The following is a 15,209-nucleotide window of genomic DNA, read 5'->3' on the forward strand; positions in this document are numbered from 1 at the left end:
TTCCATGTAAGTCTCGACACAGGGTCTGTGACATAATGCACAGAAAGAGCAAGGCTTGGAGATTACATAGGAAGTGATTTGAATCTAGACTCTTCCACTCATTAACCCTGGGATCTTGGGTGATGTCTTCTGTGAGCCTAAGTTTCTCTTTTCTAAAATAGAGACATTGTCCCCTTCCCTGTAGAATTGCCTGAGGATAAACAACATTATTCACACACCCACCTACATTGTGCACGTACAACCCAGGCACTGAAAGGTGGTTAGCTATGTCCATGTTAAGCTAGACAATTGACTAGTAAATTTATTTCCTTAGAGTTTTAGAGCTTGTTTATGAGATAGCCATTAACAGTCTGTATTTTCTAGTCATACAAACTCTAGGATGGGATAGGATTAAAATCCCAGAGCCACAGGTTTTAAGTGCCTGACATTTTCACCTTACACTGAATAGTTTGGGGCATGACTTATTCACAGCAGAGACCAAATCAGATCTAGAACTCTAGACTGAAACCAGAAATCCTGGCCTCCTTTTTCTGTACTTCACTGACTCTTGAACGATCTCTGGAGTGAATTGGATATGGCTTATTGGGGTTGTGGATAAAATGACCTGGATGTCCTCCCCCAGTGAATCTCTGAATCAATGGCCTATTAGATCATGGCTGTGCAATTTTCTGCCCTTCTAGCTTTTTTCCCTCTATCACATTCCATTTAGCTCAATTCTAGTTCTAAAAACTCTACTGTTGGACAGAGCTTTCTGTCAGCCTCACCTCTTGGGAAAAATCTGAGTGTTTTGTTAAATTCTACCCCACAGAAAAAGTGCTTGTAGAGTTTTTGAATAGCCTCACTAATTTATTTGGGTGCTACCATTCTTAACATTTCAGCACTAGTTTATAGTGCATTATAAATAAGATACAAATGACAAAAATAACATCTTTTGTATTTGACTTATTTGCATGAGAGACACTCTACCCACTCCAGTTGGAGTGCTGGGGGGCCAGAAAGGATGAACAGACTTGCATCCCCATTTACTGAAGGGAAGGCTGAGACTGGAGGCCAACAGTGCTGAGTTATCCTGCAAGTTGGTGCGACAGCCTGCTTTTCTCTCTCCACTTCACACTGAGTCACTGTGTCATTTACTTTATTCTCCTCTTCCCCTTGGCCTGTACACTTGATTTCTTTGGGTGCTTGATTTCAATTAAACAGGCATTTAGCAAGCTCTTACTTGATAAAAGTATCATTTTAGACTCTTCACAGGATGCAATAAGAGTGTCTGCTCTCAAGGATCTTTCTGTTCTAATGGGAAGATCTTCTCAGTGATGACAAATTTCTGCAGCTGTAGGTGTCACAGAGTGCCCCGAGATTCTAGTCTGGGGAGGAGGGTAAAGAGGAGAGAGGGCTGCCCGGGAAGAGAGGCTTTCCATAGGATCCAGGTGCTTCTGGAGCACTCAGGTTTGTCCTAATTGTGTGGGCGTTCGTCTCTATTCTAGTCTGATTTAGCGAGTTAGTTCTGCCATTATTTCCAACTCTTTTGTTAACTATTTTCATTTAAAAAAGTCCCCCAACAAGGCTGAACCTTAAGTTCACAGGCTAGCTGACACAGCAATGATGATAAAACAAGGATGCCTTCCGAAGAGAAAACATAGCAAGTACATGTGGAAGCCTTAAACCAGATAAGGGGTAAACAAGATGGGGGGTAGGGGGTGGGCAGGGAAGGGAGTTTATCAATATTTACCTGGAGAGACTAGAAGTACAGTCCCCTTTCCAAAGTTTAACTTGTTGTATGCTAAGCTCACACTGTAGTAAACCCCCATGCAAAAATGGCTTGCTTGGTTGGACTTTCTGATCTACTTAGTGAAGGGGATGGAAAAACCTTAATTTATGGGGTAGCTATGACATGCCATGCAGGTTAACAAGCTACTTATATTACATTACCTCATGTGGGTCACTACTTAGTGCTGTGAACTTAGATTTCTTTACTCTTATTTTACAAAGGAAGAACAAATAATCTGAGGTGAAGCAGGCAGAACCAGCATGGCCAAAAATGATATCAATATTCTGGATGCAGGAGACTTTTTAGTATAGAACAGATAAATCTTAGGAAGAACAAAGAGTGAAAGAATCTGTCTTCATGTCCCTTCCAGAGTGAGATTGCAGTCCTATTGGGGTTAATTTTTGCTAGAAGCTGGTATCAAACTCCAGGAACAGTGATACCCCAAATCCCAGTTTGTTTTTCATTACACACGATTGTTTCTTGTGACAGGAAGTTATTTTATCCTTAATCTTTCCATTATTCTTCTGATACCTACTTACCAGGCCTGACCAGCACTCTGGTCCCACTCCCGAAGATCACCTTATAGCCTTGACTATTCCCACAGTGATTTTCAGTCAACCCAAAACACCCATGACCTCACACATCCTTCTCATATCTGAGACCAAGAGATACAACACTTTGACCTACCAATGGGGATAACATCTTAGCTGTTTTTTAACATTCCACACAACACTCAGGCCATTTGACTCAAACAATATGATTTCTTGCGTAACACTTAAAAGGAAGTCTCTCTACTCACATGCCTGGGTCTGTCCCATTAGACCTGTGATTTTCTACTCTATTTACCTAACAAATGCATCTGGTCCTTCTGTAGTCTCTATTACAGTTATTAGTTTTTAGATTCCTGTCATAGTGTCACCTCTTAACTTCAATCAATCTGAAGCTTCATGGAGTAACATCCAGATCATTATGAACAACAGTTCCTGCTCCCCCTTCACCAGTGGTAAGTCACCTTGGCCCCCCCCAACTCCTTCCTGCTCCCAGAACAGAGTCCCTCTGATTAAAGGACATCCATTGCGCCTCAGGTTGGCATAAAACACCACCTGTCTTCTCGTTAGTTTTTATCCTTTGCAAATCAATTGTTCCCATTAGCCTCACTGGCAATGTCTTGGCTTTCTTTCTTATTAAAAAAGAATACAACGTGGATTGAACAAGACTTTAGAATGTTAAGGGGCAGATGAAGACAATAGACAATCTATTTAAATCTTCTGAAACAGTCAGAAAAGACCTGTTATATCTCATTATGTGTTTCAGATGTTACAATGTGAGAGGCTGTAACACAAGGGAGAAGAATGTGAGGGATTTAGACTTACTAGGCATGACTTGGAGTTTTGTTCCAGTCCCGAAGGTTTGGTAACCCCCAGAAATACACTGTAACACAAGTCTTTACAAAATGGCTCCCCTTCTCCTGCCTTTTCATCTGGGTAGCCTTCAAATCACCATACTTCAGGAAAAGAGAATGGTTTTCACCAGTGTCTACAAACCTGATCCAGGAACATAGATGTTTTACTAGGAACCTACATATGCCCTTCTTGTTGAAAGAATTAGACTAGCTGACCTAGTTTTGAAATTGTCATCTAAATACAAATAACAATATTGTACATGTGTATAGCACTTCATAATTTATAAAATATTTTCACAGACATTAGCTTATTTTATCTTGAATAAAATAACGTATGAGGTGATACTGAATATTTTCATGTTACACATGAAAAAACTGGCCCAGATGCACTGCTCAGACCAGGCTTTGAAGAACTGGGAGTGCCTTTCTGCTTTTTTCTTTAGGAACAGCTCCAGGACTGGGCTGAGTCTGCCGTTACTCCTGGTTCAAGTCCATGACTACTTTCCTCCACAGCTAGATCTTTCTATCCTCTCTGCTGTTGCTTTAACATTTCTTTCTACGTCAGGATGTACTTAAGTCTGCATAAACCATTAATTTCTTGACACTTGGGCGCCACAAATACTGTAGTAAGTTCAATGGGCCTCAGTGGCCACATTACGCCTCCTACTTTAGTGACATATTGCCTACTTACAGGGTTTTACTGATAATCTTGTCCCACTCCCAGAGACGAATGTGTTATAAATCACAGCTCTGTGCGGCCTGACAACAACGCCAGAGACACCTTGATAGTAGATTAATGTGATTAGCATGCATCTCTCCTCCCTCCTGGGAGCTTTGGCTGGGATTCCCCCTTTTTATTGCTGGAATGAAGACTAAGCCATGGAATTAAGCCTCTTTATAGGACACACTAGCAGTGATGTAGGGAAAGCCTGAGAAGAGCCCCGTGATATTTTCCAGACAACTCTGACAGAGGCAACTGTCAAGACAACTCTCTAGACAAAACTTCCCCTCAAAAAGATTTGTAAAATTTCACCAAGTAATCTTGTTTTCCTAGAACAAAGGATATCAGCTCTGATCCCCATTTTTACTTAGGAATCAACACGTGTACACCATCTCATTTACGCGTGTTTAGCAAATGGTCCTTATCCCTGTAGGTAATCTTTCTTTTCTCTATCACTTTAATGTATTTAAAAACATTTTGTGAGCATGGAGTGGAACATGGGATATGGTTGGAGCATTAGGGTTGGGGAACAGCATCCATTTTTTCATTTTGTTTTAATGGCTTTTCATTACAAAAGCCCTAGCACTCTGTGAGCGAAAGAATAAGCAGGCATTTTGTCACCTGTACAATATAAGACAGCAGGACAAGCACAGCTGTATAATGAATAAAAAACAGGTACTTACTGGGACTCACTGACAGGGTGGTTCCCTTCCCAAAGACCAGTGCAGTTCCTGCCTGGTAGGCACAGTGAAATGAGGCCCTGCAAATACCCCAGGCACCACTCACCCGCTCAGCCTCCTGTGCAACTAAACACAATGGAAACTTGCGTTCTGCCTTTGCCTTTGGCGAGGAGCTCAGTGGGCTTGCAGTGTCTGGGTTTGCAGTAACAAACTTCTGCTACTTAGGGAGGGGCTAGGTGGTGGTAGGTTCTCCACTCACTTGCTGATCCCTGAAAATTTCCCCATGGAAGGCATCCCTCCGGACACAGGGGATACAGCAGAGAGCTGCCTGGACACTGTGTCTGTCCTCCTAGAATCCAGGGGGAGGCACACATAAGCCAACGTGTAGCTAACATAATGTAAGCGATGAAGGCGCGTGAGTTAAAATCACCTGTGTAATAGGATAGAGAATAACTAGGTAGTAGCCCTGCTTGGTGGCTGATTGGCAGAGGAGTCTCTCTGAGGAGGTGGCATGTGAAGTCCAGCCACGAGGAAATTAATCATCACTGGCTTTTTTTTTTTTTTTTAACAGATAAGCAAATTGTGGGCCTGAAGGAACAAAGCCTGGCTCAAACCACCCAGCCTCAGTGGTGGGAAGTGAGAGCATGCCTCTCTGCCAAAGTACTGGGTTTGGCTCTACCGTGCCAACTGGTTAAGAGAGAGAAAGTGGTTCTCCCAATGTGGCTTTGGGACGCTCTGTAGGTAACGGGCAATGGAGGCCTACCCATTGAGGGCATCAGGGTTGTGAGAGGATGCCCACTGGATGGGAAGGGAAGGGGCGGGCATCTCAGACTGGGCTTTGCTGTGGGAGCTGGTCACTGAGATGGAAACGGCTATCATTTCACTTCCCTATGAAGTTGGTGAACAAACTGCCCCCTAGCAGAAGGAACTCTCACCATTAGGGTGGGGAGGACATGGGGAGTGCTCTGTTCCCCAGTTAAATCTGAGTAAGTTGAGGCTGGTTGACAGTTCATTTAGAGTTCCAAAAAAGCTTATTATTTGTATCAATAACTATTCAAAATCAGAATTCATGGCAATACTTACTAGAGCCCACCTTTAATATGGTCCCCCTTCCAAAAACCAGCTTCTGGGCACTTGAAAACCCCACAGTGATCTATTTCACCACAAAAACCAAAGGGTGCTTCATTTTAAGCACAGGAATTCTCTCAGGTTCTCTCACTTGGTTGAAACCCAGTTCAACACAAAGCCCTATACTACATAAATCAAGAAAAACCTTAAGCCTACACACTCTTTGCAATGGTCAGAACCCCAGAAACGATTTACCATAAGCTGCCAACCTCACACACTGCTCCCACAGGAGAACTCAGGGTCGGATGACCACCAGGGACAGTCCTGGTCATCAATGCTTGGGCCTGTCTCCTCTAAATGAGAAAGGGTCACCTATCCAAATTCAACCCCCCCTTTTTTTTTTAAAATCATAGCCAAATGTAGGAAGATGCCTCACCCTCAATTTCCAATGAAATTTTTATAAAGTCTGACTTTAAAAAAAATCATAAATCATCCAACTGCCTCTACTTTTCAAAGAGTTTTCACATATTTGATCTCATTTGAGTCATAAAACCCTTTGAGCTAGGCAGGTTGGAATAGTCACCTTTGTCACAGGTGAACTAAGAGTCTGGTGAGCTCCCCATGGCTGACGTGGGCATGTGGCCTAGCGGGTCTACAAGGTACTTGCCTCTGGGTGGAAAGCCTTCATGGTTTATTCTGGACACGTCTGTGTATTGATCCCATCACTTTACCTTTTGAGCACCTCCCCTTTATTCTCTTTCCCAGTGAGAAAGGACAATATCATCAACAACAAAAACAATACTTTTCTCTCCCTCTCCTCTGAACAAACAAACAAAACTCTAGCTCAACTCTTTTTCAGAGCAATGTCTTTTTAATCCTCACACACTTTCTGTGAGCCAGGAGATAAGAGTTCCCAATAATTCAGTTGCATTAATTGGGAAAAATGAGGGCCAGAGGAGATAAATCAGAATGATGGTTATGGAGGCTGCAGCCCAGTGCGGGCAGTAATATATTGAACTTAGAAAACGTGGGTCCTTGCCTTGCTATTGTGCCCAAGCTCAAATCATTTAGCTGTTCTGAAAAGAGAAACAACCCCTTTCCACCTTCCTCTGCCTCCTGCGACAATCAGATAAGAGACGTGAAGAAATAAGGAAAGTACCTTAACTGTTGTCCTTAAGAAGATAGCCCCTAGAAAATATCAAGATAGCAATATCCTTTATCTCCACTGAATTTCTACATACCTGTGCGCTTATGCATAAGAGCAACACTAAATATTTTTAATGCAACTTTGAGACAGATTAATTTGGACTGGCATCGCATGCTCAATTGAAAGTTGATGAGGAGTTCCTGCTTGAATGCTGGAAACAGAACTGTGGCTTAAGCCCGAGTACTCACTTGGCTTGACTAACAGCCTGGTTCCTCCTCCAAAGGTGATTTTTTCCCCTGCATAGGTGGTCACACAGTGATTTGAGGCCCAACAAAAAGCCTCAGGGACCCAGGTGGTCACTGAGTGATGCCATCATTCAGGAAATGCCGTTTCCTGTGGCCTTAACAAAGTGGAGGGGTTGTGAATTTAGGGTGAGCCAGTCTCTTGATTCTGGAGCCATTCTAGAGGCTGAGCATGCATTTTGGGCTAATTTGTCATGTACTTGTTTACTTCTTTGCTCTTGCAGCAGACTAGATCTTTGAGTGAACATAGCTCTCAACCACAACCTCACTCAGTGGTCCAGTCGGCCATTTCTAACCCACAAAGGAAGCTGAGAACAGGAGCCTCTATATGCTCTGGGCAACTTCAGGCTGTTCGTGCAGCCAGAGTGGAAATGCTGCAGGTGGACACACTCGCACACAGGTGTGAGGTCTCCTGTTAGGGTCTCCACAGTCAATTTAGTGGCCAGGGAAGGCCCCAAAGAGAGGAAGGAGGCTTTAATCCTGGTTCCACCCAGGTCTCCCCTGCAGCTTTGAGCTTTGCTCTCTTTACATCAGCTCTCCTCTCCCATGCATGCACCCAGTTTCAGATCTGGCTATTCTGGAGCCCATCCACTGGTGAGGCTACTGCTAAGGACCCCATCAGAGGACCTGGGGAAAGTTTACAGAATATGACGGTGAAGTCATTTTTGACAAGACAGGGAGAGAACTGAGAATCACAGACTTCACGAAAAATAAACATTATTAACCTGTTCTCTCAAGTGCCTGAGGACACTTGTTCTCATGAGCTGCCTATGGATGGGAGTGGGTGTTTTGGGGTACCTTATATGCTCTAGTGAGGGTGCCCTTATTCTTGCCTTTGGTGAGGATGAACTTCGCTGAGGTTCTCAGCTTCTGAAAAGGGAGCCTTGGCCATCTTGACCTTCCTCTTTCTTCACCACCCACTCTAGCTGGGAAAGAGGCTATACAACAATTCTCTTGGTTACAAGGCTCAAGGCATTCATTCACCTCCCTTTTCAGTTTCTTCATAATAATGTTTCCCTGGAGTAGAAATCTACCCACTTACCAGGCCGTACAGTTAGCTGAGTTCCTTTTCCAAAGTAAAGCTTCCCTGTGGTGGCACCACTATAGACACAGTGCCTGCCCCCTTTACATGAACTAAGGCTTCCCATCCTCTCCCCCTGCCTTGGAGCACTGACTTGAAAATTCGTCTCCATCCTCTTGCAGAGACTGAGTCTCCACTGGTGTGGTTGGAGGGCTAAGCTGTGCAGGCGGTGCCCAGAGGCTATCTCTGGGGACAATTGGTCTGTGGTAACAATAGTCTCCCCACCTCAGAGGCCCCTCCCATCAGAAAGCAATTACTTATCCTTTTGAGAGTGTTTAAATTGGAAGGAACTTTGCTTCCTTGGTCCTATTTCCCAGAATAAAAGCCTGCTCTCTTACTTGGATTGACATTATGTTTGGGCCCCTTTCCAAAGCTGAACTTGTGAAAACTTTGATAGACTAGATCTGTCCTCTACAAAGTCACTCCATTTCCCTCATTTGACCTCTGGTCCTTCCTCCAGGCATTCGTATTCCTCCCCCCTTTTTTTTTTACTTCTCATCTCCCCCTTTATTTAGGCCTTTATTGCATTGGGAAATCATTCCTCCCCATCTTCTAGGCATAAAAACCCCAAATAAGATTTAGTTCATGAATAACCTGATGACCGATTTCTTGGCTATCAAAATAATAAGAATGGGAGAAACAGGTCTGAGCTCACCTTCTCATTCTCGAGGCTTGAGTCATAGGATATAAATATGGGGAGTTGAAAAGGAGCCCAGAGATGATTCCGGCCAGTTTCTAAAATGGCTCAAAAGCCCCTTCAATAGCATTTGGCCGGGAGTCTTAAGAACCACCATGAAGATTTCCAAGGAAGAAGAGTCCTGTGCTTCACAAAGCAGCCTTTCCCTGCAGGATGTCCTCCTGGTCAGAAAAGCCTCTATTGGAGGCTGACACATCCTCAACTCTCCCACCTGTTCCGAGATGGCCGTCTGTATTAACCCTTCTCTTGTTGAATGGCTGTTTTTCAAATGTTTGAAGTGTATGGCTCATCTTAATAGAGCCCAGTGATGTCCTCTTTCACTTTTTTTAGGGATCTGAGATAATTTCAGACTGCTTCCTTGTTTTTTTTTTTCTGACCATGAAACCTGAGCTTTTACAAATTTATCACCACGAAGGTGTGCCAAGGTGTGCCAAGGTGATGAGCCCTCAGGGGAGGCCTGGGAGACAAGTGAGGGGGAAGGTTATGGTCTCCTGCAAACTGGGACAGCTTTGTGGAATTTAGTTACTGACTATTGCACTTCCCAGGTGCAATACCCACCATTTTGTTTTAAAATTATTCTGACTTTTCCTTTCTTACTTACTTGGTCTTACGGTCAGTGTGGTCCCTGCACCAAAGATGAGCTTGTAGTTTTCAGACCCACAGTGCTCTGTCTTCCTACATAAAGATCATCACGGCTGTGGTCTAGAGCTTGGGGACAAGCAGGTCTGTCTCAGTCGGACCTCTCTGTGCTGTTGGCCCCGGGGCAACTATTTTAACCCCTTCATTTCACTTTTCACATTCATATAGTTTCTTCCTTTCAGAAAGTGGGGATGAAAATTTCTATTTTAGAAGGTTGTTGGGAAAGTTAAATGAATTAAAGCATGAGAGGCATTTCCACACAACTATATACATAGTAAGTGTTCAATAAATGAGCGTTATTTGATTATTGTCAAAAATACATAATTCTTTTCCTCTTTTAAAAATACATCTACTTTAAATTTGTCATATCTCCTCTCTGAAATCCTTGACATTTATAAATACTTTAAATTATATCCAAATGTTCTCTTATCAACTAGTGAAAGTAGCAATATTTAAATTTGGGGATTTTCCTTATAGAGGATGCCATCCCAAGAAATATGGGTAGTCGTGTCAGAATATTTACTGAGTCATGGGATTTGTTTACTTCAGCTTCTATCTAAGAAACATATGAACAAGAATGAGGACATAATATGGACAGGAATCCAAAATGAGAAAAATAAAAAACAAAACACATAAAAACTGTTAAGAGGAATTGAAGATAAAACATTTTCTTGTAGAACCTATAACTTACTTGGCTTCACAATGAGTTTGGTTCCAGATCCAAAGTAAAACAAGTTAGCATTGTACACCATGTTGATGATCATTACAAAAAGTCTCCTGGGACTTCCTAAAAGGGAGAGGTGTGTTTTCTAGAGATGCTTAACCCAACTCCACTAGTTTTTTGTTATTTCCTTAGAAAATTCAAGAACCAAAGTGAGGAATGAGCCAAGAAAGCTCATTCATTATCAGAGACAGGCAAGATAAGGGCAACTGATTTTCTTCAGTGGTTTTATCGATTTCTTTTCTTTCGTTTTCTGCTTGGGTTCTTTCTGTGTCTTCTGTGCTCCATACACACAATATTCGAAACACAGTGCAAGTAAATGCTCTTTACCTTTCTCTTGTTTTAATTATAAATGAAAATTCTCCTCAGGTGGGCTTGACTGGGAGAAAAATCCTTATTCTACCTTTAATTCCTAGGCTTTCTAGAAGCTTCTCTTCCTGAGTCTGTACCTGGATCTGTGCTGTGCTTGACAACCAGAACTGAGCTTCTCTTAATGACATTCTGAACCACAACAACAATGTAGCTCTATTCTGCACATATTCTCTAAAAAAAATCTCTGCATACTGTCAAAGTACTTACATTAGAGAACCAAATGTACTTTAAACCCACGTAGATACCCTCTTTCCAGCCCCACAATGAAACTGTACATTTTGGTCTTTCTTTGCTTTCTGCCTGCATATTCCCCTTAGCAAAGTGAAAGAGTAAGAGAAAAAAAAAAAAAAAAAGGCCACAGTGTTGGCTGTCATTTGCAAGTCTAGATGAAACATTATTTATGGGCAAAATATTTTGCTGACAATTTCAAGAGAAAGGAAACCTCAGTGCCAACAGTTAGACGCCCACACAGCTTGGATTTAAACAAATTTCAACAAATGAACACAGTTATGAGAAATAAAATAGAGGTGACTTCAGTCTAAGCCAAGTAATTATAATACTTATGCAGTTTGGAGGGCAAGGGGCTTACTTGTTCTTACTTGTGGAAATGATAAGCAGTGTGTTGCAGGAATGTTTTGCTGGAAGGGCACCAGAGAGCTATAGAAACAAAGCTTCATTTCAATATCTTAGATAGGCACCTTTGTATTAAACAACTTATGTAAAAATAAACTAAAGAAGCCTAGAAAAGGAGCTGGCCAACTAGGCTTGATTTTATATAGTTCCTGGTAAAAGCATCTTAGAGCATTTTGTCTGGTTCTAATAAAAATATTATGAGAAACAGAGGTTCCCTGTATCAGTTCCTATTATCCAACAATTCTTCTAGGTTAGGTGAGCTGCTTTTCTATTCCTTTTCATCAACTCCTATTCCAAACTTAGAAAACCAGCTTCTCTTTCTCTTTGGTCTTTGGAAGTCTCTTTGTACACCTTTTAAGTGTTCATTGTGGAACCTCTCACCTACCTTCAACCCCAGGCCCACTGAGTTACACATATGTAGACATGTATAGATGAGTAAATTAGTGCAAATAGCATTAAACTGTGGTAGCCTACCAGGTACAACAGTCAAGAGGGTCCCGGATCCAAAGGTCAGTTTCCAGCCTGAGCCAGAAGAAACACTGTGATATGCCCAATAGCAAAAACCAGATCAAACAGGCCCGCTGGCATAGAAGAGCGGATGGAGCCCGAAATGCCTTTATGAAGTAGGACTGTTCCATTGTCAGTCAGGGTTTGATTTGGAGTAGCCGGATGGCCTACAAATCTGAAATCAATCTGTCTTTACAATGTCACTTCTCTTAAGGAATCTTTGCTTTTCACTTTTTACTCTGGAGTTCTAAGCACCAAATGTATGCTTCCAGTATATATGTATAATAAATGCTCTCTGATGTTAGATGCCACACCAGAGTTCAGTCTTTTTATCGAAGAAGTATCACAAAGTCCAGAAAGGGGATGTTTCTATTCTGTTCTCAACATCACTGGGCTACACCACCAGGAAGCTGCTCTTATCCTTAACTCTCCCTTAGACTGAATCTATGGAATACAGATGAGGCACAGAGCTGGTATCACCCATTTAATGTGGCCACTAGCTTAAGATTGATAAAACCATTTTATAATGATCAAATAATGATCAGGGAGAGGGCTAATTTTCTACTTCACTTCTGAGCCATTTCCTTTTTCATGACCAAAGTAGTATCTATGTTGATTTAGCTTCTAAGAGACTTTAAAACTGCAATAAAAAAATCAATTGTAATATTTTCTAAGGTAGTAAGGATGATAGAAATAGGTCACAGGCAAGAGGGGCCAGCATATGGATCATCATTGCCCAGGGAACAAATGGATTCACTCTAGAATGTAAGTCCCCCGGGCCAATACCACACTGAGTTTGTTCCTCCAGGGGCCCAGGTCTGAGCCCCGAGTCTGGCATAGAGTTGGGGGCACAAGCACATTTGTCAGAGGAGTCGTAGGGGCTCCTCACACTTCCTGGAGAATGAGTGGCAGAGGCAGCCTCAGCAACCCGGAGCCTTCAGCTCTGATCCTGGCTTAGCCACAGCCAGGCCATGGGGCCATGAACAATGTCTTCCCTGGGCCTTGGCTTCCCTTATACATAGAGACAAGCAAAAAGGTGATTTTAAAGCCCCTCTTTGGTCTGTGGGGTTTCGTTTTATGAATTTTTGGCCTAAGTCTCAGAAATAGAAAGTGTCCCATGGTACTTAGGAAGAAACTAAAAATGAAAAAAAAAAAAAAGTTTTCAGACTTTGGGAGAGACTAAGCACAGCTGCTTTGGTTCATGATCATTATTTACACGGTACCTTCTAGAAATTGACATAATTTAGCCAAGAGAATAGTGCCTTAGAGGGCTTGTTAAGGAATTAGAAGCCTTGTCACGATTATGCACAAATCCAGGGCTACAGATCCTCACCAGTACCCCAAGTCATCAGTCACAAACATGATCCCACCTCAGGTTTTCTGTGAGCAAATCCCAAGACTTTCTTACATGGACCATTTTGCACTGAAATGCTGGACTGTAGCCAGGGAGACTATTGTCCTTCTTCTATTTGATGCTCACTCACCCTTTAAAACATTCTTCATATGGTGTATAATTGGGTCTAAATCAGCCCTTAATCCACAGACATTGCTTAATCCAGGGATACACTTTTATACTTACTGGGCTTCACAGATAACTCAGTTCCCTGTCCGAAGATAAGCTTTCCTCCCTGGTTATAATTCACACTGTGTTACATATCCTGTCAAAAACACATCCAATCTTGCTGCACACATTTCTAATCCTCCCCCCTCCCCCCAAATCCACAGCAGATCTCTCCCACACCACAGCATGAGTCATGGCCATACTTCTTATTGTAACTTTTTTCCTTATAAGGGGAATAAGGTACTACACAGGGGACTGATAGAGAATAATGAGAATTCCTATTTATCCAAAAATGTTTCTATTTAACATCAAACTGATCTCTCATTTTTGCTTAATGGCTCTGGGTATTGCTGTTCAGGGAAATGGCTTCCTTTCAAATGCATTGCTCATGGTCTCAGCGAGCAGTCTTTGGCACACGGGTTTGAAATGAAGGGCCGGTGAGGCTCCAGGGAGTGAGGCTTACCTGGGGTGACCACAACCTGGGTCCCTGCTCCAAATTTCAATCCCGCCCAGTTGTCACTGTCACACTGTGACAAACACCTCTACAAAATGGCTTCCCCAGAGAAGACAGCTGCTAAATGAAGACAAACTGCTCAAGGGGAAACAATCTTGCTACAAAATGAGGTAACTGCATGATATGAGATATAAGCCTTCCCCCCTTCTCTTCTAATTTCTCTCCTTTCACTTCGCCAAGGATGATGTGAGCCAAGAGCTGGCTTCCCGGGCAGAGTGGCACCTCGGAGTTCAGGAAACTGACCAGCTGGAGTCCCTGCATGGTGACAACCCACCACGCCGCGGGGTTTCCCTGATGCCAAACCGAGCCCTGGGCCCTGCTGGTGTACAGATTCCTGCTGCCACCCTCTCGCTTAAATGACCTGGTGTTTTGGATTCATGAGTCTGCAGGAGAAACAGTCCTGGGCCCCTGAATCTCTGCTGTAACGACAACAATCACTGGCCTCCATTTGCCTGTTTCTAAATCTGTGAAATGGGGTGATACTCTGGCCACCACCTCCCTTCCCGAGGAAGACTTGTCATCTGCTGGCTTCACTTATTGGAAGTCTGATAGAGAGGACAGAGCCCAAGGAGGGCGACGGATGGCTCCTGTGGGTTTCTGCCCCCCCCACACTTCTGAGAGCTCCTCTGAGGATGAGGAGGATGGCGAGGTTGTGGGCCTTGGTCTGCTCAGCCTCCTTCCTGTCCTTCTGACCCAAGGAGGTCCCGGTGGAAAAGAGAACAGGAATTTCTCTTGGAAATGTATTCAGTGCACAATTCAAATTATATACCACTTACTTGGTTTGACAAGCAGCTTTGTCCCCTTCCCAAAGATAAAGGCGAAGCCTTGTCCTTGCACACAGTGATTATATCAGCTTCAAAAACCTGCCACCTCAGCTCCTCCGCCCCAGCCCTCGAGGAGGGAAACCTCCAGTGAATTTCTCCCAGCTTATTCACACAGGCCTGTGGTTTTCCTCCCTAGTGAGCGAGGACACTCTCACTGCCCTTCAGTTCTGTCCATCACTCCCTTTCTCTCCCCTCCCATCCCGGCTCCTGAGGCCAGAGTGAACAGTGACACGAGCCCTCGGTCACGCTCCGCCCAGCACTGGGCTCATCCCTCTCCCACTTGACTGTACTTACTGGGCTGCACAGACAATCTGGTTCCATGACCAAAGATGAGACTCTGGCTATAGCTATTCCCACAGTAATGCCGGGCTCTGCAAAAACCCCCAAGAGCTCCCCCTGGCTCCCAAACCTTATGTATCTTCACATGACAAATGATTGAGAACCCAGAACCTACATTTTTGGCTTTACGATGAAAAGCCAGCCTATCTGTCTTGCCCAGTCCTGAAAACAAAGGGAGTTTGGGACACACCAAGCAAAGGTTCTGAAACTTAACCCAGGAACTCCCTTTTCCC

The 15,209-nt window shown here is 43.3% G+C and overlaps 1 gene segment (V, D, J or C); it reads right to left on the reverse strand.

Annotated features, from left to right (window-relative positions):
• LOC101622920 overlaps positions 1 to 15,209 on the reverse strand; it is a 400,030-nt gene that overhangs the window by 17,367 nt on the left and 367,454 nt on the right. Inside the window, 1 exon segment of the C gene segment in view lies at positions 14,590 to 14,643. Coding sequence covers positions 14,590 to 14,643 — 54 coding nt within the window.

The sequence above is a fragment of the Condylura cristata genome, unplaced genomic scaffold (genome assembly GCF_000260355.1).
Source record: "Condylura cristata isolate star-nosed mole 26May11 unplaced genomic scaffold, ConCri1.0 scaffold00045, whole genome shotgun sequence".
NCBI classification, from domain to species: Eukaryota; Metazoa; Chordata; class Mammalia; order Eulipotyphla; family Talpidae; genus Condylura; species Condylura cristata.